Source organism: Hemicordylus capensis, chromosome 5 (genome assembly GCF_027244095.1).
Source record: "Hemicordylus capensis ecotype Gifberg chromosome 5, rHemCap1.1.pri, whole genome shotgun sequence".
NCBI lineage: Eukaryota > Metazoa > Chordata > Lepidosauria > Squamata > Cordylidae > Hemicordylus > Hemicordylus capensis.
Window position 1 is genome coordinate 61,928,099 of NC_069661.1, and position 22,486 is coordinate 61,950,584.

General features: G+C 42.5%; 1 protein-coding gene across 3 annotated transcripts; it reads left to right on the top strand.

Moving 5' to 3' along the window:
• Positions 1-2,449: 2,449 nt before the first annotated feature.
• Positions 2,450-21,708, top strand: TMEM184C (transmembrane protein 184C). Of its 3 annotated transcripts, none has more exons than XM_053254184.1 (10): positions 2,450-2,971; positions 5,026-5,156; positions 5,241-5,277; positions 6,170-6,375; positions 10,456-10,530; positions 12,721-12,814; positions 14,244-14,356; positions 15,825-15,924; positions 19,744-19,915; positions 20,080-21,708. In XM_053254184.1, exons 1-10 carry the CDS (start codon positions 2,855-2,857, stop codon positions 20,346-20,348), a joined length of 1,314 nt encoding a protein of 437 aa, XP_053110159.1. In that variant the 5' UTR covers positions 2,450-2,854; the 3' UTR covers positions 20,349-21,708. The 3 variants fall into 3 exon arrangements, with proteins under 3 accessions (XP_053110159.1, XP_053110160.1, XP_053110161.1); XM_053254185.1 differs by lacking the exon at positions 2,450-2,971 and adding an exon at positions 3,049-3,490; XM_053254186.1 differs by lacking the exon at positions 2,450-2,971 and adding an exon at positions 3,514-3,643.
• The last annotated feature ends 778 nt before the right edge of the window (positions 21,709-22,486 follow it).

A 22,486-nucleotide genomic window follows, 5' to 3' on the forward strand; every position in this document is an offset into this window, starting at 1 on the left:
ACAGATTTATACTCTATGCCATGAAAAGAATGTTTTTAGCAAGAAGTATTATGTTGTCTGTATCCTTCCTGGATGAGCATATGCTGCCAAGCCCTGCTTATGCTACTGTCCAGTTGACTGTGATCAAGCCCCTTGAATTTAGCCCCCCCAGGGCTATTTATTTTAGAAAAAAAGATGACTGCAAGGAGATACAATAGAGGTCTATATAATCATGCATGGTGTGGAGAAAGTGGAGAGAAAGAAATTCTTCTTCCTCTCACATAACACGAGAACCAAGAAATTGATTGCCAGGAAACCAACAATAGTACTTTTTCACATGACGCATAATCAACTGGTGGAATTCTCAGCCACAAGATGTAGTGACAGCCAACAACCTGGATGGCTTTAATAGGAGTTTGGAACTTTGGATAACTTCATGGAGAAGAACTCTATCAAAGGCTACCAGTCGGAGGGCTATAGGCCATCTCCAGCCTCAAAGGCAGTATGCCTCTGAGTACCAGTTGCAGGGCAGTAACAGCAGGAGAGAGGGCATGCTGTCAAGTCCTGCCTGTAGGCTTCCAGCAGCATCTGGTGGGCCACTGTGTGAAAAAGGATGCTGGACTAGATGGGCCTTGGGCCTGATCCAGCAGGGCTGTTCTTAATTAAGGATCAATAGCATTAGTTGTCTACAACTGTTTGTAAACATTCTAAATACTAACTGTACATGCACATAATTCAGTTCTAAAAATGTGGACAACTCGTTTTGCCCCCCCCCCACACCCATACAGTTCAACTTCAACATGCAAGAGTTATACTAACCCTTTGTCATAATCCTGTATTTTGAATAGATAGGCACATGCCACATTTTAAAAATCAACATTTTACTTTCAGTCTAGCTTTCTGTTCTTGTAATTTTTTACAGCTAGTGTTGCAAGCTCTACTTAAAGGCCTCTTAAATGTTAATAATTATCTACTATATATATATGTGTGTGTGTGCAAGGATACATTTACACAGGATTTACAATACAGGTTTAACAAGCCTAAACTTATTACAATTTCCAGGAACTTGCAGTAAAAAAAGACTGATGAAAACACGTTCCTGAGAACCACACTACCATAACTTTGGGTTGCCATATTTTGATGCAGCAAAATTAGCAGTCTTTTGACATCTTAAATGTGAACACATTTACTGTTATATAAGCTTATGCTGACTAGAGTCCACAGATTACACACACAAGTATAGGAGAAAATATTACCACGAAATAGCCTGATCACTGGTTTATTCCCACCCTATCGAATTTTAAGCAGAAATCGAGGACTCCTCTTTCAGGAGGCCTTCCCTAGATCTGTGTTTTGGTTTCTCTCCTGCCCCAAGTTCTTTTAGAAATCTATATACCAACATTAATATCTTTGAAACTCATTTCCCCAGGCCCTAGGGAGATTAAACTGCAATCAACGAGAGCCAGGGCCTTCTCAGTGGTGGCCCAGGCTCTATGGAACGGTCCCCCAGATAATATCAGAGCTCTCCATGATCTGTTGGCTTTGTGTAAGGCATGTAAGACTGAAATGTTCCGTCAAGTGTTCAGCCATTAAGATAGCTGTGCCTATTGTGGTTGGTCTTATTGTATTTTAGTGTGACTTTAATTTTATTCATGTAAACAGCCATGAAATAATCTAGTGAGAATTGGCAGGGAATGATTTTTCAAAAAGAAAAAAATAGTGACATGAAATCTCCATTTGGACACTACCTACCCACCCCCCGGCCCATGTAAGCATGTCAACCGAGTTCTATTTCACAAAACCATATACCATATGATTCTGTTAGTATTAAAACTGCCATATGAAATTTAGTTCTTTTGACCTTGCTATAAATACACTATGAAGAAAAAATTATGTTATTAATATATTAAGTTAAGAACAAAAGGAGAAGTTCTAATTTCTTTCCCAAACTCTGAAATTGTCTTCTTTACAATACTGGAGAGGGGATAAAACTAAAAAGGAGGATTAGGAATTAGTCATATTATTTACACAATAAAAAGCAAACCCCAATTGAGAAACAAACTCTAATTATCCTTATAAGAGCTTGTTTATCGGCTTCAACACATATATCAACAACAGACAAACATGTTTAAACCTCATTTTGTTAAAGATGCTTTCCTGGTGCAAAAACTGGTAAACAACACATATCTGAAACTTATTTCACCGTTAACCACAAGATTCTAAAAAGAGAAAAAGCGAGCCTCCAACACACAGAGTAAGCAATATCCAATTGGGAAGGATCACTGTTTACAACAGTGCAGGGAAAAAGACGTCATCTCCCCGGGTACATCGACCTGATGTTTACCCGTTGGTTGGTTGATTGATAGGTATGCTGGCGTATAGAAAAAGGAAAGAGTGCTTGATTATCATATGTACCTACCCAATGATGCGTTGGTTCCGGAAGGGGGCGGGTTGTTTACGTTGAGGGGCCGGAAGTGCTGTTGGTGCTTAGGTTGCGATGCAGCCAGCGTCTGACTCGGCGCTTAAAAGGCTAAGGAGGGGGCGTGGTCCCCAGCCTGCTTCCGACGTCTGAGTCGGGGAAGGGGGAAAGGGGCGGGGCGCCGTCAAGGCTGCCCTGCGGGAGAGCCGCCTCCCTCCCCGCCCCCGAGAGTGGGCCACTGCGCGAGCCAAGGAGGCAGGCCGATGGGCGGGGCAGCAACCGCGGCAGGCCGTGAGAGCGGCGGTAGCAACCCGAGCAGCCGCCCTAGCGGCGATGCCCTGCCTTCCCCCGCGCAGTGGTGGGCCCGGCCCGGCGGGCCCTTAACCCGGCGGCTGGTCCTGTCGGAAGCGAAGCAGCGTTGAGGCGGGCCGGGAGCCCCGCTGCACCAGCGGCACCATGCCGTGCACCTGCGGGAACTGGCGGCGCTGGATCCGGCCGCTGGTGGCCACGATCTACGTCGTGGGGCTGCTGGTGGCGGTGCCGCTCTGCGTGTGGGAGATGCAGAAACTGGAGGTGAGGCGAGCAGAGGCAGCGCACTGGGGGCGACGAAGGGAGGCAGACTCCCCCTTCGCACCTGTGCTGAGTCAGACTGCGCGGCCGCTTTGGGCGCCGGCCGGGGACAGGCATCGTTCCCCCTTCGCCAGCCTTTGCCTCGGGCCTCCGGAGTGGCTTTGTCTGTGCCAAATGATGTCTTGCTTGGACATGCAAAATGCTGTCGAGTTTGCAAGCCCAGGTTTCGCCCAGGGGGCTGCCCTCCGAGCGGACGTGTGCGTATTGTCTGAATTGGCCGCCCTCTGGCAGTGCCTTGTGCGTGCGCAGCCCCTGCCTTAAAGAGGACGCGATCGATAGAAGCAGCACGTGAGGGCGGCAAGTTCCCAAATCCGCCGGCCCCGGTAGTTCTCTCCCCGGCTGATGAATCATCCCGTTGCAGGCAGCAGGCCTAGTAAATCTCTGCCGCGATAAGGCGGGATGGGATGCCATTGTGGCACATCTGAAGAACCGGCTTGGCAAACCGATTTTGACCAAACTTTGGTAGGCTTCTGGTGTTCAGAAGTGATATCACAAAAGAGAGAGACATCCTGGGAAAACGCCTGGGGCTTAGGAGAGCTTGTTCTGGGATCTGGTCCGGTATAAAACTTTGAAATCGTTTAAGCTTGATCTCTTGGAAACCTAGATGAAGAACAGGTAATGTTTGGAGTTGGGGTAGGGCTAGGAGGAATAGAGAGACCTAGAAATATGCCACTACATATGCAAATGTAGTTCTCTGCATACACACTTCATGTATGCCTTCTCAGCAGCTCCAAGTATTGGGCCCACAGCAACATTGGCTAGGATGGAGGTCAAAGGATTTTCTCTAGTCTATCTATCTAGATCTAGATTTTATATTTTGCTTCGAAGGTATGACATAAGAGTTCAGTTATCAATGAACCCCATTGGAATTCGGAGATATCATGTTCACCTTGGATGCTGCTGCTAATGGCAGGTTTACATATATAGGCCCATTGTCCCAAATGGCCTATTATAAAAACAGACCAAACAAATGGAATGGGTAGGTGGCAATTGGAGAAACAGAACTTGATGCCTAATTTGATAACTTAATAATACTTGATAACTTTAACACCACAGTGCTGAAAGAAAGAAAACTGATTGAAAATTAACATTAGTGATGCCAAGCCCTGGTGTCATAAGACATTTCTCACCCCCACCCACCCTGCTTCCTCTTTACTGCTAGCACCACTAAGGGAATCACTGACCAAAATCCATCTTTCATTCCCATGCAAAGCGTGTCACTTGCAAAGCCTAGTTACTAACTGGTAAATTCCTACTGATATATCTGAGCCTAAAAGTCATCAGTTCATTATTCTGGATCTTTTATAATAAAATGCTTCTGGTTTGTGGTGTTGCTTTCTGTCTTCCTGTTACAAAACCATGTGGAATTGAGACAGAAAGTATGAAGAAACTGATTTAAGTGAATTTTTATGCCGCCTCTACTGGAGGCTGCTTTACATAACACAAGTAAAAATGGCCCCCCACACATCTGTGCAGTGTGTGCCATATCTAGACACATTCATAAAAACACACACGAGATATGCACCAATGTGTTGCATCTCCAAGTTGTTTTCATGTGCGTTTTCTCTAAATGTTGCTGAAATGGTGTGCTGTGGAAACATGCAGACCTGATTCTCCCCAGCAGTACATGTAATATACTAAGTTAAGTCTAGTGTAGAATGCTGTATCCATCTGTGTGCACACTATCTTGTGGGTTACTCTTAAGTCTTGTTGCTGGCTCACTTCTTGGTTAAAATGGCATACATGTCACAGATTTGAAGGATGTAGTACTGCAGGAAGAACACTTGTAGACGGGGGCGGGGGGGAACCCTTGAAGAGTAGATCCATCAAATATGATACAGTCCTGCTAGAAGGAGTGAGTTGTGGATTGTGGCTTAAATTCCTTTTATGGACTAGTTTACCAATATACTGCCATCATTTCTTCAATTGTTATGTTAATAATAGATAACTTCCTAATGTAGGTACTTGTACTTGTGTATTCCTTTCTTCTGTTCCAGGTTGGAATCCATACCAAGGCATGGTTTATTGCAGGAATATTTTTATTGATGACAATACCAATATCTCTTTGGGGAATCTTACAACACTTAGTTCATTATACTCAACCTGAATTACAAAAACCAATAATAAGGTAACTCATCTGCACTACTGCTTGGCTTTTCCCTATAGCAATTCAAACATTTTGATTAATTGCAAATGTGTGTTGTTCTGACAGGATTCTATGGATGGTGCCAATTTACAGTCTAGACAGTGTAAGTGCCCTCTTCTTAGTTTGTCAGCTTGCTTTTTTCTTGCTTTGTAGAAATCAGTTGCACAATCTCATGAACTTTCTGTGTGTCTGTCTATCTATAGTAAAAAAAGTAATGTGTGTGTTTTGGATGTATGAACTCATTCCTACTGAGATGTCCTGGAAGGAGACATGAACTATTCATAAATATGTGCCTTTTTTGAGCATTGCAATAAGTAATAGCAGCTGACATCTGGGCTAATGTTGCACACACTGAAAAACATTTCACTGGTGCAACGGGACAGGAATGATTTCTGCCTATCTCCCCTTTCCTCTGCAGCCCTCTATGCCTTCCAAAAATATGTCCCTGAGAGTTGTGCAGTTCCCAGGGATATATATTTTTGGAGGATCACACAACCCCCAGGAACATATTTTTTGAAAGGCACAGAGGACTGTGGAGGAAGGTGAGATCAGTGAAAATTGGCCTTCCCAAGTTGTGTGTGCAGTGTTAGTCTGGATGTCAGCATCCAGCATCATAAAGCTGAAAATGAACATGTGCACCTCTCTATCTAATGTGACCCTCTTTGTGGGTAGGGATGATGTTGCTTTTCTCATTTTTTACTACAGCATATAGTGTGCTGGTAGTTCTAGAACTACCAGTTCTAATGCAAACACTGGCTTTAATCCAGAGAGCATTTGAACTCAATGGGACTTCAAATAAACATACCTAGCATTGGGTTGTAACGTTTTCTTGTTGGATGTTTAACTAAAGTACCAAGGTTCCTAATGTGTGTTTCAGTATGAAATTGTTGTATAAACGGTTTTGTGTGTGATAGGGTTTAGTATGGATCTTTGCATAAACGGCTTTATGTGCAATTGTGTGTGATCTAACTTCTTACTGTATCTTTCTTTGATAGTGGATAGCATTGAAATATCCCAACATTGCAATATATGTCGATACTTGTAGAGAATGCTATGAAGCGTATGTCATCTATAACTTCATGGTATTTCTTTCAAATTACCTGACCAACCGGTATCCAAATCTGGTGTTAATAATAGAAGCCAAAGATCAGCAGAAACATCTGCCACCGCTGTGTTGCTGTCCACCATGGGCAATGGGAGAGTGAGTACATCATACATGTCTTTTTTTCAAAGTTGTGTTCATGTCTGAGTTGAACCAGTTCAAATGAACTCGGCCCTAGCACACGAAGAGGAGCAGGGATGCACCGAGAGTGTGCTTGCCCTGACATCACTGAAGGACAGCCTTATGTTGTGTTTGGGAGCTGTTCATGCAAATGGTCCCTGAACATGTGCTGCAAAGTGAGGTTTTGCTTCTAGGACAGCTGGTATGGGAGGAGAGATGGTCTTGTGGTAGTATGCATGAATTATCCCCTTTGCTAAGCAGGGTCTGTCCTGGTTTGCATTTGAATGGGAGACTACATGCGAGCACTGTGAGATATTCCTCTTAGGGCAGGACTGTTCAACTTTGGTCCTCCTGCAGATGTTGGCCTACAACTTCCATAATCCCTGGCTATTGGCCACTGTGTCTGGGGATTATGGGAGTTGTCGTCCAAAAACAGCTGGGTGCCAAAGTTGAGCAGGCCTTTGTAAGGGATGGGGTCGCTCTGGGAAGATAATCTGCATGCTTGCATGCAGAATGTTGCAAGATCCCTCCCAAGATAGTGCTGAGAGAAACTTCTGCCTGCAACCTTGGAGAAGCCGCTGCCAGTCTGTGAAGACAATACTGAGCTAGATGGACCAATGGCCTGACTCAGTATAAAGCAGCTTCCTGTGGTCCTAGGTTTTGCAAGAGCAATCCACAGCAAGAAGACCTTTTCTCCTAAAGACTTGCTTGTGCAATGCAGCTTGGTTGAGTTTTGCACTAACATAATGAATGTGGCTGTAAGATGGTTTTGTAGAGCAGCTAGTTTTAGGGGACAGTTTTCACTAAGATTTTCACTGCCCCTGTAAGTGTCAAAATGATAATGCACAGCAGGGTGGGGACAGCAATGTATCCTTGCAGTGGCAATACATTGCAGTCTGCTCTGGGAAGGAAAAGAATAAGCAGAATAGCCTCCCACCCCTTCCCCATAAACTTGTTACTGCTGGTCCCTTTTTCCAGCCAGCCAGCTTTCCAGTGATGATTCAGATCTGATTAAGGATAATTTGGACCTTCTGACTGAAAAGATGCAGCAAGATATGGAGAAATAACTTGGCAGGGTAGGATTGCTGTAATTAAGATTAAGGTTTTGCCAACATTTCTATTCTTGTTCTTAACTCTTCCAATTAGAGTTCTGCAACTGAAATTGAATATGGTACAATCTACATGTAACTTTATTTGGAACTATAGATCCCACTTGTTATTCAGTACACCATGCAGCGGCACTCTTCAAAAGACATTAAAAAGCAATACAGCTAGAACTATGTGCCAACAATCAGGGCCCAAGACTTCAACTCAATATACTTATTAGGGAGTAAGTCCCATTGAACCTAGTGGGACTGACTTCTGGGTGCATGTGCTTAGAATTGCACTGGAAAGGTGGTGATAGCTCAGCCTTGGAGCAGAGCTGTATAGGTATCCCATTATCTTCCTAGATGTGGTTGCAAAAGCAGGATAGGGCGAATCCTCAAACAACGTCAGGGATAAACACTGGAATTCTTCTAGCACCAGTCATGTATTCTTTAACAGCCTTCTATGATACAGATTTTGATGGGGCCAAAATGTGATTGTACAGTCCAGCAGAATCACTTCGTAGATGTGTAGGTTTTATGTTTAAAATCATGGTTATAATAATAACTAGCTGATCAGGTGCAGAGCATCTGCGCCCCTAGTGCCCACCCACCCCACACCGCTTTTTGGCTTGCCACCCCCACCACATTCTTCCCAGCCACCCATCTTCTTCTCCCCACCCCCCCGCCTGCAGCCGCTGCATCTGCCTGCCTGCCAGGCCCACTTGCCATTCGCGGCCGCCTCGGCCACCTGGCCTTTGTCGTGGCCGGATGCTACTCCCGGCAGCCCATCACGGCCAGTGCAGTCACTCCGGTCGCAACTGCCCGCCTGCCAGGCCCACCTGCTGTTCGCAGCCGCCCGTCAGCTGGGTCCACTCATCAGTTGCAGCTGCTCCAGCCACCTGCCAGGGCCGTTCGCCTGTTCACCAGCCGCCTGTCTTCTCTTGGCTCCCCCCGCTGGCCAGCCATTTGCCGGGCCGCTGCTTCTCTCCCCCTCCCCTGTGGTCCCCCCCCCCCGTCGCTAATCAGCAGCTCTCTCATGAGAGCTGCCATGCATGGGATTAGCAACGGGTGTGTCTAAGAGAATTAAATATATAGATGTTTGAAGTAAGGTGGATGGTGGTTTCTCTTCCTGTTTACAGTGTTTGCGAAAAGTTGGTGCTCCTGTGATATTAACAGGCCATTCACTGAATGTGAATGGTTTGTGGTGAATATTAAGTGTTAGCATACCTTTTAGACAGAAAGCTTCCCCCCCCCTCGCCCGCCCCATCTTCGAGTATGAGGTAGGGCTGTGCTTTGGAATGTCTGGAGCCAAATAACGTGCACCACCCCTTCAGGAAGCAGAGCCCCACACTGTCCAGGCAAGTTCTGGGAGGTTGCACAGGGAGAGATATGTGTGGGGAGCACTAGGAGGTGTAGTTCTTTCAAGCACTTTCCCCACCTCCTCCACACCTTCCCTGCACACCTTTCCAGCTGTAGCTGGGGCAGTGCAAGGCTCTGCTTCCTGTAAAGGCATGCTGCCCATGGAGGACACCTCTCCCACTTGCAACAGAAGCATGCAGTACTGCATGGAGGTGGGCATGCTGCCTCCATGTGGCTTTGAAGGTGTGGTGCACATCATTCCATTGAAAACACAGCCCTAGTATGAGGAACGGAGTATAAGCAATTATGGGGAAGGTATTTTGGAAATATCTGTCTGAATAAAGTTGGGGTTGCACATGTATGATGGCTTCTGATGATATGCTAAAGGTGTCACTGAAATAAAATAGCTACAAAATCATATATTCCTCTTTTGATGCATATCAACAGTACAGAGCATTGGAGACTTAAATATAAGGGCTGGCACTCTGTGCAACTCTGCTTGCCTTGCAATGGACTTGTTCATGCAGCTGCACAAGACTGGAGAGTTCGCCAGTGCAGTTTCACGACCACTGGCCACTGGAAATAATGGACAAACAGTTTTTTTGCAAGGCAGAAGGCGTATTTAGCTATGTTCGTCAACATCTGGAATACCACTAGTTGGGAAACCCTGCTTTAAAACGTGTTTCCAAATATTTTCATCTTCCTACAATCTCACCATATGTGAAAAGTCAGCTGCCTTCTACAACTCCCATTATCCCCAACCACTATAAGTTGTAGCTGTGGATGATGGGCATTGTAGTTTAGCAACATCTGGAGTACTACTGGTTGGGAACTCCTGTTTTAAAAAAAATATTAGAGGAAGGTTTGGGTGTGAAATCCCTTAATTCTGTGCATATCTACAGAGCAGTGAGTTCGATGGGACTCATTTCTATATAGTTCTGCTTAGGATTTCAGTCATAATCAATTAGTATTTCTGCTGGGTTGCCCCACAGAGAGTGAGAAAGAAACATCTGGTGTTGACAGAGTATTGGCAGAATATTGGAAGAATAGCTTGCTTCCTAGTGTGGACATATGGCTGAGAAAATGTGGTAGTTAGTTTACATACATGTTTTAGATGTTTGTGAGATAGGAAAATATCTTCAGTTGAGAGGGTTCTGGGGCTGCTTGGTCTCTCTTATGAACAATCGTAACAGGATTAAATCTCAAACAGTCCAGCAAGGAATGCTGGTTATGATTTGGGTATTGTTCTAGATATATTATAATTGAAAAATAAATAGCCCATGGTATCAACTCTGTTAAATTTTATTTTTGAGTTGATGTATCTCTCTAATCTTTGTAAAAGTATTGAAAACAAAAACAAACCCGTGAGCAGCAACCAAACTAGTTAGTCATGACTAAGCATCACTGAAATATGACAGTAGTTGCATCTGATGGTAGATTCTTATACTTGCTCTGGATGCTCACCTATGTAAATAGGGGTTCAAAGTATCTTCTGTGCTGCTTGGGAGTAGTTTGTCGTGCAAAATGACTATTTCAGCTGCTAACATTTATATAAAAGTAGAGTATGCCGTTTATGTTGTTATACACTAGTCTGTGTACTTTTTTTGTACAGGGTTTTGTTGTTCCGGTGCAAGCTTGGTGTTCTGCAGTATACTGTCGTCAGACCATTCACAACCATTATTGCATTGTAAGTTAAAAAAAACCCTATATTTTTGCTGTAGAATGCTGTGTCTAGATAACTTTGTGCTTCTTTTCTTCTCTCCACTGTCCTGCATCTCTCTCTTCTGAGACCCATGTGGTGTCTTTGTGTCCATCCATTTTCTCCCTCTTTCTCCTAGCCATAAAGGCCTGCTGGCATATTGGGTAGCACTGTAGAGCTTCCACTCAGCTTGGCTCTTGCCCTACCCCACCCCATTTCTGGTCTTAAAGGGCTACCAACTACCTCTTTAAGGATAAAAGTGAAAATTCTATGCAAGTCCAACATCATGGAGAGTAATGCCACACAGAGTTCAGGTGCAGTTTGCACTTGAGGTTTCCTGTTGGAGGAAATTTTTCCATATTGGAAGAGCTACACTGGCTGCCGATAAGTTCCTGGGCAAAATACAAGGTGCTGGTTATAACCTATAAAGCCCTAAACGGCTTGGGCCCTGGGTATTTAAGAAAATGTCTTCTTTGTCATGAACCCCACCGTCCATCGAGATCATCAGGAGGGGTCCGTCTGCAGTTGCCACCGGCCTGTCTGGTGGCTACTTGGGGACGGGCCTTCTCTGCTGCTGCCAGTGCCTCCCCATCTCTGACAACCATGTTAAATAAATATAAATAATAAATAAATTACTGCTTCCCCAGGTAATGAGCAAACTGTATGGCTGGCTTTGTATTTATTCATATGTAGTTCTGAGGAGACTTCTGAGTCTGCTTTCAGTGGATTCTTCGAAAAACAAACAAAACCCCAAAGTATAGACCCTGGTCTAACAATCCTGTTTGTGTCGGAATGATTGCACACATGTAGTTATGCTTGATGCAGGAAAGAGAACCGTTTCTCTGAAAAAGTCATGAAAAGGCTTGCTGCACCTGCATCGCTACGTGTTCTGTTGCAGTATACTATGTGTACTATCTGATAATATTTTATGTAGTTGCTTATTCTGTGATTGACCCCAGAAAGAGAAATTCCCAGAATTCCAGGCTTGGTGAAAATAGGCATCACTCTGGATCTTTTCGGACAATTCTTTTCTAATCATTGCTGTTTTAGCAGTAGGGTGCCAAAAAAAAGAGCTTCTTTGGGGAAGATGATGCTTCTAAGAAATCCATAACAGAATATTATGGTAACAAATTATTATCTTATTCTGATGCTTTGCACACAAGTTAGAGAAGGCAATCAGTTGATGAGTTTAATAATAAAGTATGTGTAGACTGGAACTAGATGCTAAAGCTAAGCATCATCCACAAATACAGTTGCTCAACAGAGAGCCTCTAGTAATCTCCACCAAAAGAATAATACTTTTTTCTTTTTAAAAAAAGAAAAGTTGGCAAGAAAGAGGCATGGTGTTACTTTCAAAGTTGTGTCCATCACTCCTTCCTAAAAAAAACCCTTACTGGATATAAGGGGACAAAAGAGATGCAACACACTTGCTTTGTTCCTGCCCCCATTCAGCTTTGTTGGCTTCCACTAACAGGTATTGCAAGACAAGTTCACTTTTAATACTTCTGCTATAAACTGAATAAAGCAGTTAAGCGCCCTGCACACACACACATTCTAATCAATGTAACTTTTCAAACTTAAAAAAAAACCTGTCCTCCCCCCCCCCCAATTAATGTCCCCTGCTAACAGAGCAAAGAGGTACCTTTTTTAAAGTGGCGATTCTCCTTATTTAGCAGGGGGAGAGCAACTGGCTCTACCCATCCCCAGCACAGCATCCCTCTAGTGACTGTTGCTGGTATCTGCCTTAAGTTTCTTTTTTAGATTGTGAGCCCTTTGGAGACAGGGAGCCATTTTATTTATTTATATCTGTAAACTGCTTTGGGAACTTCTGTTGAAAAGTGGTATATAAATATGTGTCCTATAATAACTTGATCTGGCAGTGCTCGTTCCATCACATAATCATAAACGTGGAGATTGCCCTTGTGTTTATGCTGCAAAATATGTGTATTTAAACTCAGTGCTTTTCTCCAACACAATAATTTATATACATGAGGCTTTAATTCAGATAACTGGAAAGATTGCCTTGCCTGATCCCGTGAATTGCTCATAAATTTACATATTTTATAGGGCAGTCCTGTGTAGGTTTACTTGGAAGCAAATCCTATTGTGTGCCATGTGCATAGGATGAGATCCATGGTGTCTGGGTTTTCTAAGCAATGGCTTGTAATACTTTTTCAGAATCTGTGAACTGGTTAATGTATACGATGAAGGAAACTTTAGCTTCAAGAATGCCTGGACCTACTTGGTTATATTCAACAACATATCTCAGCTTGTGAGTAACAAGATCTTACTTTTCTGTTCATTTTGGATTAGGTGAATAAAGTTTGCTTAATTTTTGTGTTCTGATTAATTCAAGATATTAACAGTAATTAAGTTATCTTGGTGTAACAATCAAATCTCAAAATATATGTAGCTTTTTGCCTCTTTATAGAACTGAAAAATAAGATTCTGATGAAGGCTTAGATTCCATTACTTTAAGACAGCTGTGTAAATGTGATGTAATTTTAAATGGATAATATTCTGCCTGTTTCATAATATGACATCATGCCTAATGATGGAGTATTGCTATTTAGCTGAGTTTATTTTGGTCAACTGCTCCAATGAAGTGGTCTTGCTCAGTGGGGACATTATTTATAAAAATAAACTTTATCCTTAAAAATGGTTTGTCTAGATTGGCTCACAGGTGTGGCAATGCTATTGAATTTCCTCCACACAGTTGCATGCAAATCAAATGGAATTTGTTGATAATTCTGGTAGAATTGTGTTCCTTGTAGCCTGGCTTCTTGTCAAAACTGAATGTGTAATGTTGTGTGCAAACATAGTAAAGGTAGTTGGAGCTCAGAGGTTTCATGCAAACATCTGAAAAAGAACCAGAATAAGTTTGGCTGGGCAAAAATTCTTGATGTCTGCTTGTTGTATTGCACACTTACCAGAGGACTTAAATGAATGACAAAGATTTTGAACCTTGCTTATTATGAACATTATGAGCCATAATTATTTCTCTGTAAGAGGAGAAAGTCCTGCTAACGGAGCAGAGTGCCTCCTTTAAAGTATTGACTTTCTTATATTTAGCAGTTGTGTGTGTTTCAGATTGTGAGCCCCTTTGGGTTAAGGAACCATCTTCTCTTTTGTTATATAAATTGTGCTGAGAATTAGTTTCATTGTTATTGAAAATTGATATACAACATTCTATATAATTCAGTCTATTAACAAGAAAAAAGTAGCAATGCTTTTCTAAAAAGTGTAGTTTATATATTTGTAACAAATCTTCAATGTAGTGAGTGATATGTTAGGTGGTTCTCATGACACGTTAAACGTGTGCAAAGACAGCTGACCACAAAGGGGGAGATTTGAGGCGTGCTGCTTTCAATTTCTGATTGCAAGACCCAGAAATTTTCACCAATGTCAAGATGGCACTTTGCCAACCAAATATTTAGCGCAGAAAATTAATCTAGGATTTGACCTATGGTTGCCCATCTCCAGTAAATGTTGGGTTGGTGATCTCGACATTGGTGGGTATTTCTGGGTTCTTACAATCTTAAATCAGAAGCATGTGTGCATTACAAATCTCCTGTTCCCTTGTGTAGGTCGTGAGAACCTGTCCCTTTTTTAAAAAAAGTTTATTATATGAAAAGAACCTGACCAAAAAACTTCTAAATACTTCTGAAGTGGCTAAACATTTTTATCCCTCTATTTTATAGTTTGCCATGTATTGCCTTGTGTTGTTTTATAAAGTGCTCCGGGAAGAATTAAATCCAATCAGACCTGTGGGCAAATTTCTGTGTGTGAAGATGGTCATTTTTGTTTCCTTTTGGTAAGTAAAATATTTGCTTAACAGACTTTTTGGGATAAAACTTATGATGTCCAAATCAAAATACATTATCCACCTATTATTTGTCAGATAAATGAGAAATCTGTTAATTGCCGTTTAATGTGCTAAGTGTATATTGATTAAATGACTAGTCTTATCTGAGTTTCTAACCCATGGGGTACAGGGTTCTGTTATAGATTCTTTGGTAGCAAATGAGAGTGGATTCATGGTTTGTATTGAAAATCTCATTTGCTACCAAAGATTCTACACTCAGAACACCTCAGAAACAACAGCACCCTGTACCCCATGGGTTAGAAACCCATGGAGGTGTTTAGCACCCTATGTGTACTACACCACCACTCGCTCTGGGCCACCCCAGCACCCCCCAAGTGTAGTTATGGGGCTGCTGAAACATCCATTATACCTTATGGGGAAAAACCTTAAAGATGTGTAAACAACAAATCACCAAAAATCAGCCCTCTGTCCAAATCCTTTGTAAAAAATTCTGGTAGCTTCCTTGTCCCCCTTGGGCACTACCACCACACTGCTCTAGGCCACACTGCTCTAGGCCACCCCTTTCCCCCCGACGTGAAGTGATACACCTCCATTATACCTTATGGGGAAAAACCTTAAAGACGTGTAAACTTCAACAATTCACCCAAAATCAGCCCTTTGCCCAATCCTTCTGCAATTTGGGTGCTAGCCTCCACCCATTAGGCACTACCACCCTTCCATCCCAGATCCCACTTTATGTCCCAGATCTGCCCAGAGACATTACATAAGAACCGCCCTGCTGGATCAGGCCCAAGACCCATCAAGTCCAGCATCCTGTTTCGCACAGTGGCCCACCAGATGTCTCTGGAAGCCACAGGCAGGAGTTGAGGGCATGCCCTCTCTCCTGCTGTTACTCCCCTGCAACTGCTACTCAGAGGCATCCTGCCTTTGAGGCTGGAGATGGCCTGTAGCCCTCCAACTAGTAGCCATTATAGCCACTAGCCACTAAAACTTCAACAATTCACCAAAAACCAGGCCTTTGCCCAATCCCTCTGCAATTTGGGTGGTAGCCTCCACCCATTAGACAATACCACCTCACCCCACTCTTTTGGCCCTGGGACCTGTTTTCTTGATCCAAATAGATTTGGAGCCAAATTGAATCTGGGGTGATTCGGATGGGTCAGATTTGGACCCAAAACCGAATTGGGGGTGTTTTGATTCAGATCCGAATCAAAACACCGGAAATCCGAATTGCACACCCTTAGTAATGACCATGAGGCTTCTAAAAGCATAATAATGTCTAGTTCTATACTGATGTACTGTGTGATCTCAATTCATTTAAAATCTTAACTTTTTGTTTTCTGACTGGATTATAAGGCAAGTTCACTTGGATTCTATATCGGGACCCATCTCTAGACTGTGGTTTAGGGTGCTGTGATATCCCAGTCTTGTTTGATAATGTCATTCTTTTTTATAGGCAAGCTGCACTTATTGCCTTGTTGGTGAAAGTTGGTGTTATCTCTGAAAAGCACACATGGGAATGGCAAAGTGTAGAAGCTGTAGCAACTGGCCTACAAGTAAGTAGGAATAGCTCTTTCATAGGAGTATAGTCAGCTGCCTTATACTGAGTCAGACCATTGGTCCATCTAGCTCAGCATTTTCTACACTGACTGGCAGTAGTTTCTGAAAGGTTTCGGGCAGGGATTGAACCTGGCATCTCCAAGTTGATGCTGTAGCACCGAGCTCTCGCCCCATCCCCCAAGAGTGAGTTAGCTAGCTAACAGAGAATGGTTTTAGAACAAGAACAGCCTGCTGGATCAGACCCAAGGCTCATTCAGTCCAGTATCGTGTTTCACAGAGTGGCCCACCAGATGCCTCTGAGAAGCCCACAGGAAAGAGCTGAGGGCATGCCCTCTCTCGTGCTTTTGCTCCCCTGCAACTTCTATTTAGAGGAGGTGTCATGCCTCCAAGGCTGGAGATGGCCTATAGCCACCAGACTAGTATCCATTGATAGACCTGTCCTCCATTAATTTGTCTGAGCCCCTTTTAAAGCCGTCCAAGCTAGTGGCCATCACCACATGCTGTGGTACTTAATAGGCTTGAGTTCGAAACGTTTCAGCTCCTGGGGCGGGGGGTGTTCGGCATTTTGCGCTGGTGGTACTTTAAGGGCAGGGGGAGGGTGTACTCACCCCTCCCACCACATATTCCCCTCCAGCATGCCATTATTTTCAAGCCCCTCGGGGCGGCAGCGTTCCTCTCTGCTGCCCCGTTGCCCTAATCGGCTGGAAATAGTGATCGCGCACACGGCTGTCTGCCCTGCACGTGCAATCACTAGTTCTGGCCGATGAGGACAACGGGGCAGCAGGGAGGAATGCTGCCACCCCGAGGGGCTTGAAAATAATGGAGCGCCGGCAGGGAAAATGTGGCAGGAGGGGGTGAATACACCCTCCCCCACCCTTGGAGTACCACCCCCGCCAGTGCTGAAAAACTTTCGGGCACATCCCTAGTAGTTAATTCCATTGATTATGCACTGTGTGAAAAAGTACTTCCTTTCGTTGGTCCTAAAACTCCTGGCATTCAGTTTCATGGGATGACCCCTTGTTCTAGTGTGGTGTGTGTGTGTGTGTGTGTGTGTGTGTGTGTGTGTGTGTGTGTGTGTGTGAAAGAAATTTTTTTTCTGTCCATTTACTGTACTTCATGCATAATTGTATGCAGAGAAGCTGAATGAGTCCTTTGCCATCTGTCTTCACGGCAGAGGATACTGACCATAATACCTGCTCCAGAACTGAGCTTCTCAGGCTTGAAAGCTGAAGAACTGGGCCAATTTGAGGTGATGAGAAAGGATGTTCTAAACTGTCTTGGAAAAAAATTCACAAATCACTAGGGCCAGATGGCATCTACCCAAGAGTTCTGAAGAAACTCAAGTGTGAAATTGCTGATTTCCTAGGGAAAATATGTCACTGGTCCCTACAATCAGGCTCTGTACCAGAGGACTGGAATGTAGTTACTGAAATGTAACTAATTTTCAAAAAAGGGGTCTAGGGAGATCTGGGAAAATACAGGCTGGTCAACTTAACTTTGGTGTTAGGTAAATTGATGGAAAGCACACTTAAAGACAAAATTGTTAAACATATAGAAGAACAGACCTTGCTGAAGGAGAACCGGCATGGCTTCTGCAAAGACAAGTCTTGCCTCACTAACCTTTTGGAGTTCTTTGAGAGTGTCAACAGGCATGTGGATAAAGGTGATGCGGTTGACATTGTATACTTTGGGACTTCCAAAAAGCTTTTGACAAAGTTCCCCACCAAAGCTTCTTGAGTAAACACAGCAGTCATGGAATAAGGGGACAGGTTCATGTGTGGACTGGTAAATGGTTGAAGGACAGGAAACAGAGGGTAGGAATAAATAACAGTTTTCACAACAGAGGGAAGTAGGAAGCAGGGTCCTCCAGGGGTCTGTACTAGGACCAGTGCTCTTTAACTTGTTTGTAGATCTAGAAGTTGGGATAACCAGTTTCATCTGCCAAATTTGCAGATGACACCAAACTATTTAGGACAGTGAAATCCAAAAGAGATTGTGAGGTGCTCCAAAAGGCGCTCTCTCTCTCCAAACTGTGTGAGTGGGCAACAAAATGGCAAATGAGGTTCAGTGTAAGCACGCCCTCATCATCTGTCCAATTGTCTCCCTGGCAGGTTTCCTGATTCTGATATATTTAAAGAAGTTTTTGTTATTTCCCTATATGATCCTCAAATTCTCTTTTTGCATCCCTTATTGTTTCCTTGCATTTCTTTTGCCAGAGTTTATGTTCCTTCCTGTTCTCTTCGTTTGGGCAGGACTTCCATTTTCTGAAGGAATTCTTCTTCCCTTTTATAGCTTCCCTGACTACTTGTTAGCCACACTGGCATCCTCCCAAACTTGGTGGTACTTTTCCTCTTTATGAGCTCATATTATTTTATTTATATTTAAAATGAGTTCTAGCCATTCTGTTTATCTATAACTATGTAAACTGCTTTGGGGACTTTGTTGAAAAGCAGTATATAAATATTCGTATTATTGCAGTTTTTAATAAGGATTTGACCCTCCTGACTGTCGCTTTAGCTTCTTTTATACCAATCCCCTAATTTTTGAGAAGTTTTCTCTTCTGAACTCCCAACACATCTGTGCTGGACCTCTTTCGCCATGCTCCACTCGCATATAAGCTGAATTGCATCACACTATGGTCACTATTCCCCAGTAGTGACCATCTCACACAAGGTCCTGGACACTGCTCAGGATTAAGTCCAAGATCGTGTTCTCTCTAGTTGGTTCTCTGACCAACTTTCTAAGGAACAGTCATTTAGCATGTCTAGAAATTTGGCCTCTCTGTCAATACCCCTGCTAACTGGGCAAAGAGGCACCTTTTACCGTGGTGATTCTCTTTATTTAGCAGGGGGAGAGTAACTGGCCCTATCCACCCCCAGCACAGTACTTCCAGTGACTGTTGCTGGTGTCTATCTTATGTTTCTATTTAGAATGTGAGCCCTTTGGGGACAGGGATCCATCTTATTTGTTTGTTATTTCTCTGTGTAAACCGCCCTGAGCCATTTTTGGAAGGGCGGTATAGAAATTGAATTATTATTATTATTATCTGAACATGCATTTGTCCAGTCTATGTGAGGGTACTTGAACTCACCCATTACTACAACTCTCTCTCTTTGATACCTCTCTGATTTGCTTCTGCAACTTCATGTTACTCTCAGCGTTTTGATCCAGGGGGCGATATCACATCCCTAGTAATACATTTCCTTTCAGTCCTTGTATTGTCAGTCATAAAGATTCTGTGGAGGCCTCCAGTCCTCCTAAGTTCTCTAGCTTGTTGGATTCTGTCCCTTCTTTAATATAAGTGCTACTCCACCCACAGTCCTCCCCTCTCTGTCCTTTCTGTAGTTTGTATCCAGGAATAACAGTGTCCCACTGGTTCTCACCATTCTACTATGCTTCCATTATGCCCACAGTATCTGTTTTCATTAGCAACCAAACACTCCAGCTCGCCCATCTTGGCTAGGAGGCTTCTGGCATTGTTATATAAACACTTACATGCCGAGTCTCTTACCTGGCGTTGGCATGTGCTATCTCCCTTAACCGTTTGACCAGCTGTCATCCTTACTTAGTCTGCCAATAAAGTTTCAGTTGATTTGCTTGCAGGTCTATTTTAACTATGAGGATACCTTTGACAGACAATTCCCACATGGATAAGTTGCTGTATTGCATATCAAGGTTATGGGATCTACTGAGTCAGTTAAAAAATGCTGCTTCTATTCTTCAGAGTTGAGACTGTAAGTTCAGTGTGTTTCTCCTATTCTGTGCGAAATGCAATAGCAGAATTCCCTAGGACTGCATTTTTTTCCTTGTTTCAGGATTTTATTATCTGTGTGGAGATGTTCTTTGCTGCAATTGCTCACCACTACAGTTTTTCCTACAAGCCTTACGTTCAAGAAGCTGAAGAAGGATCATGCTTTGATTCGTTTCTTGCAATGTGGGATCTTTCTGATATCCAAGCAGACATATCAGAACAGGTTCGCAATGTTGGTAAGTGAGATGTTAAAGTTATAAAATGCCCAAGCAAGTAAGAACTGCAGATGTTTGAGTTATTTCTCATGCTGTCACTTTAAAATGCTGCTCATGTAGTTGTTGCCAATGTTTAACTGCAGTGTCAGAACTACAAAAATCAAAGTTTCTAAATTTGTCTCTAGGAAGGACAGTTTTTGGACAACCAAGGAAAATGTTTTTTGGTGAAGATCATGACCAGAACGAACATACAAGCTTGCTGTCATCGTCCACTCAAGACCCAATTTCTGCTGCATCTTCCATACCATCATCACCTGTAGGTCACTATCAAGGGTTTGGACACACTGTGACTCCAACAATGCCTCCTGAACCGACATATGATGGCTTGTATAACTCTTTAGAAGAGAATGAGAAATCCCCTGTTCCAACAGAGAAACCTATGGAGGAAAGTTAAACTATCTTCACTCAAATATGTAACAGGAGTTACTCAGCAAGAAACGCCTATGTTTGTTTTTCGTCTTGGATGTCTCATTCTTTCTGGAAGAATGTCATGTGCTGCTTGGCACACTTAAGACAAACAAAACACGTGGCTGGAAATTCAGTTTCAAGTACTGCATCTTTGGACTATAAAAGGAAGAGAGTATATCAAATGAAACTTGCCTGCTGAACATAGTTTTAAATCTTCATTGCTATGATAGTATTAAGTCAACATGGATTTATAATAGTTGAAAATACTAAAGTATATGTTGTAGGCACCTGAAAATTTGGGAGTCCAGGCAAATGACATAATTACAGTGTTGAACAGTGAATCCAGCCTTTTACAAAAATCTGCCTCTTTGGATATGAGTGGTGAAGTAGGAAGCTTCAGGTCAACTCACCTCTGAACTGTTACTTGTCCCATTCCAAAACATTGTCTAATGTTCCAGAATTGTTGCAGAACTTATTATTAGGGATGGGTTAGTAGTGAACTGGAATTGTCCTCTCAATAGCACCGGTATGCCTGTTGCACAAGCCAGTTAGGTTATTGTATGTCCCATTAGCTTGACAATACAGTAACTATTACTGTTACTGTAGGTAACAGAAAATTAAGAGCATCTTTCGCTTATGCACTGGAAGTTGCTCTAGAGTGGATTAGTTATGAAAGCTTTGTAATTAGTGTTATAAAATGGAAGAATTGCTTTGCTCATTGAAAAAAAAACTGATCAGTACTTTCTTTACCAATATCAAACACTTCATGTAGGTTATGTCCCAATGGCTTGTCAAATACTCTGTATTCATTCTGTGATGTGGATACCATTTTAATGCCTTTAATTCTTGAATTCCTAGTATATTTGCCTTCCAAAAACTGTAGAATCAAGTAATTATGTAATACTGATGTAACACTAAATGTTAAGATACAGGAATGTAACAAATTAGTATTGTTCTAAGGACTTTATTGCACATCTGATTAATGAATAATTTTATGACCCATTATCAGTTGTACTTGCATTGCATGCTTGCTGTCTTAACCTTTATATGTAGAAATCTACAGCAAGGTTTGCATTTGTAAGTGGCATCTTTACAAAGGACCCAAATTTTCAGCATCCAGATGCCCTTTGCAGGACTTGGTTTTAACTGATATGTGGCTGTTACAGTTGACTCATCCTACAAGTGCTTTTTGCAGTACTAGTGTTTTATAAATTAATTGGCCTTATTCACTAGGCTGCATATCTTATGGCTAAATTTGGTGCATCTTAAAATTAAGTTGGAAAGGGGCAAATCATTTATTCATTGACTTTGTTGTATATAAGCAAATAAAATTTTATTTAAACTTCTGTTTGTTCAATCTTTATACCACCTTTCATTAGGCATTCCAAAGCAGTTTACAAAAGTTAATATAATAAATTTCCATAAAAATCACATTTAAATCCTTAATCCATTAAACAAATAAACATAACACCAAAAACTAACCATAAAAGACAAACAGAAGCAGGAGAGCTGTTGTAAACTTGGGTGCACGGTTGAAAGAGTAAACTTGAGCCCATCATAATAGAAACTCTGTGCTTTATATAAACAATGTGTATAAAGATCAACAGGAGAACCCTTTTATTTGCAGGGGTTCTGGTGCAGCGGGGATTAGGTTCCCAGACTATTAAATCATCTCCAAAATGAGAAAATGGGCCAAATAAGATGCCCCCATGAGTTAAAAAAAGAAAAAAGATACCAAAATTCAACCAAAAATGGTTTTACCATTTTTTAAAAATATGAACCATAAAATGACTCCCAAACTCGAAATGGCAGTTGGAAATGACCTCATTTCATTTCCGGACACCATGAATACACGACTTTAACCCTTGTTTTGCCGAATCCTCCCCCACCCCACATAGAGGTCTGCTGTCCATTACCTGACTGTGGATGGTGAGTCTGTGATTAACATGATTCTCTTGTATGTCACAGCAGTATTTTAGATATATGATCAGAATCCCTAACCTGCTTTTAAAAAGCAATGCAGGAGTTTGGTGTGAAATGCTTAAAAGGAGACTATCTGAGTAGACAATATTTTATCCCCAAGTGTTTTTCAGCAGTTTTAATATCACCCCTCTCAGACTATTT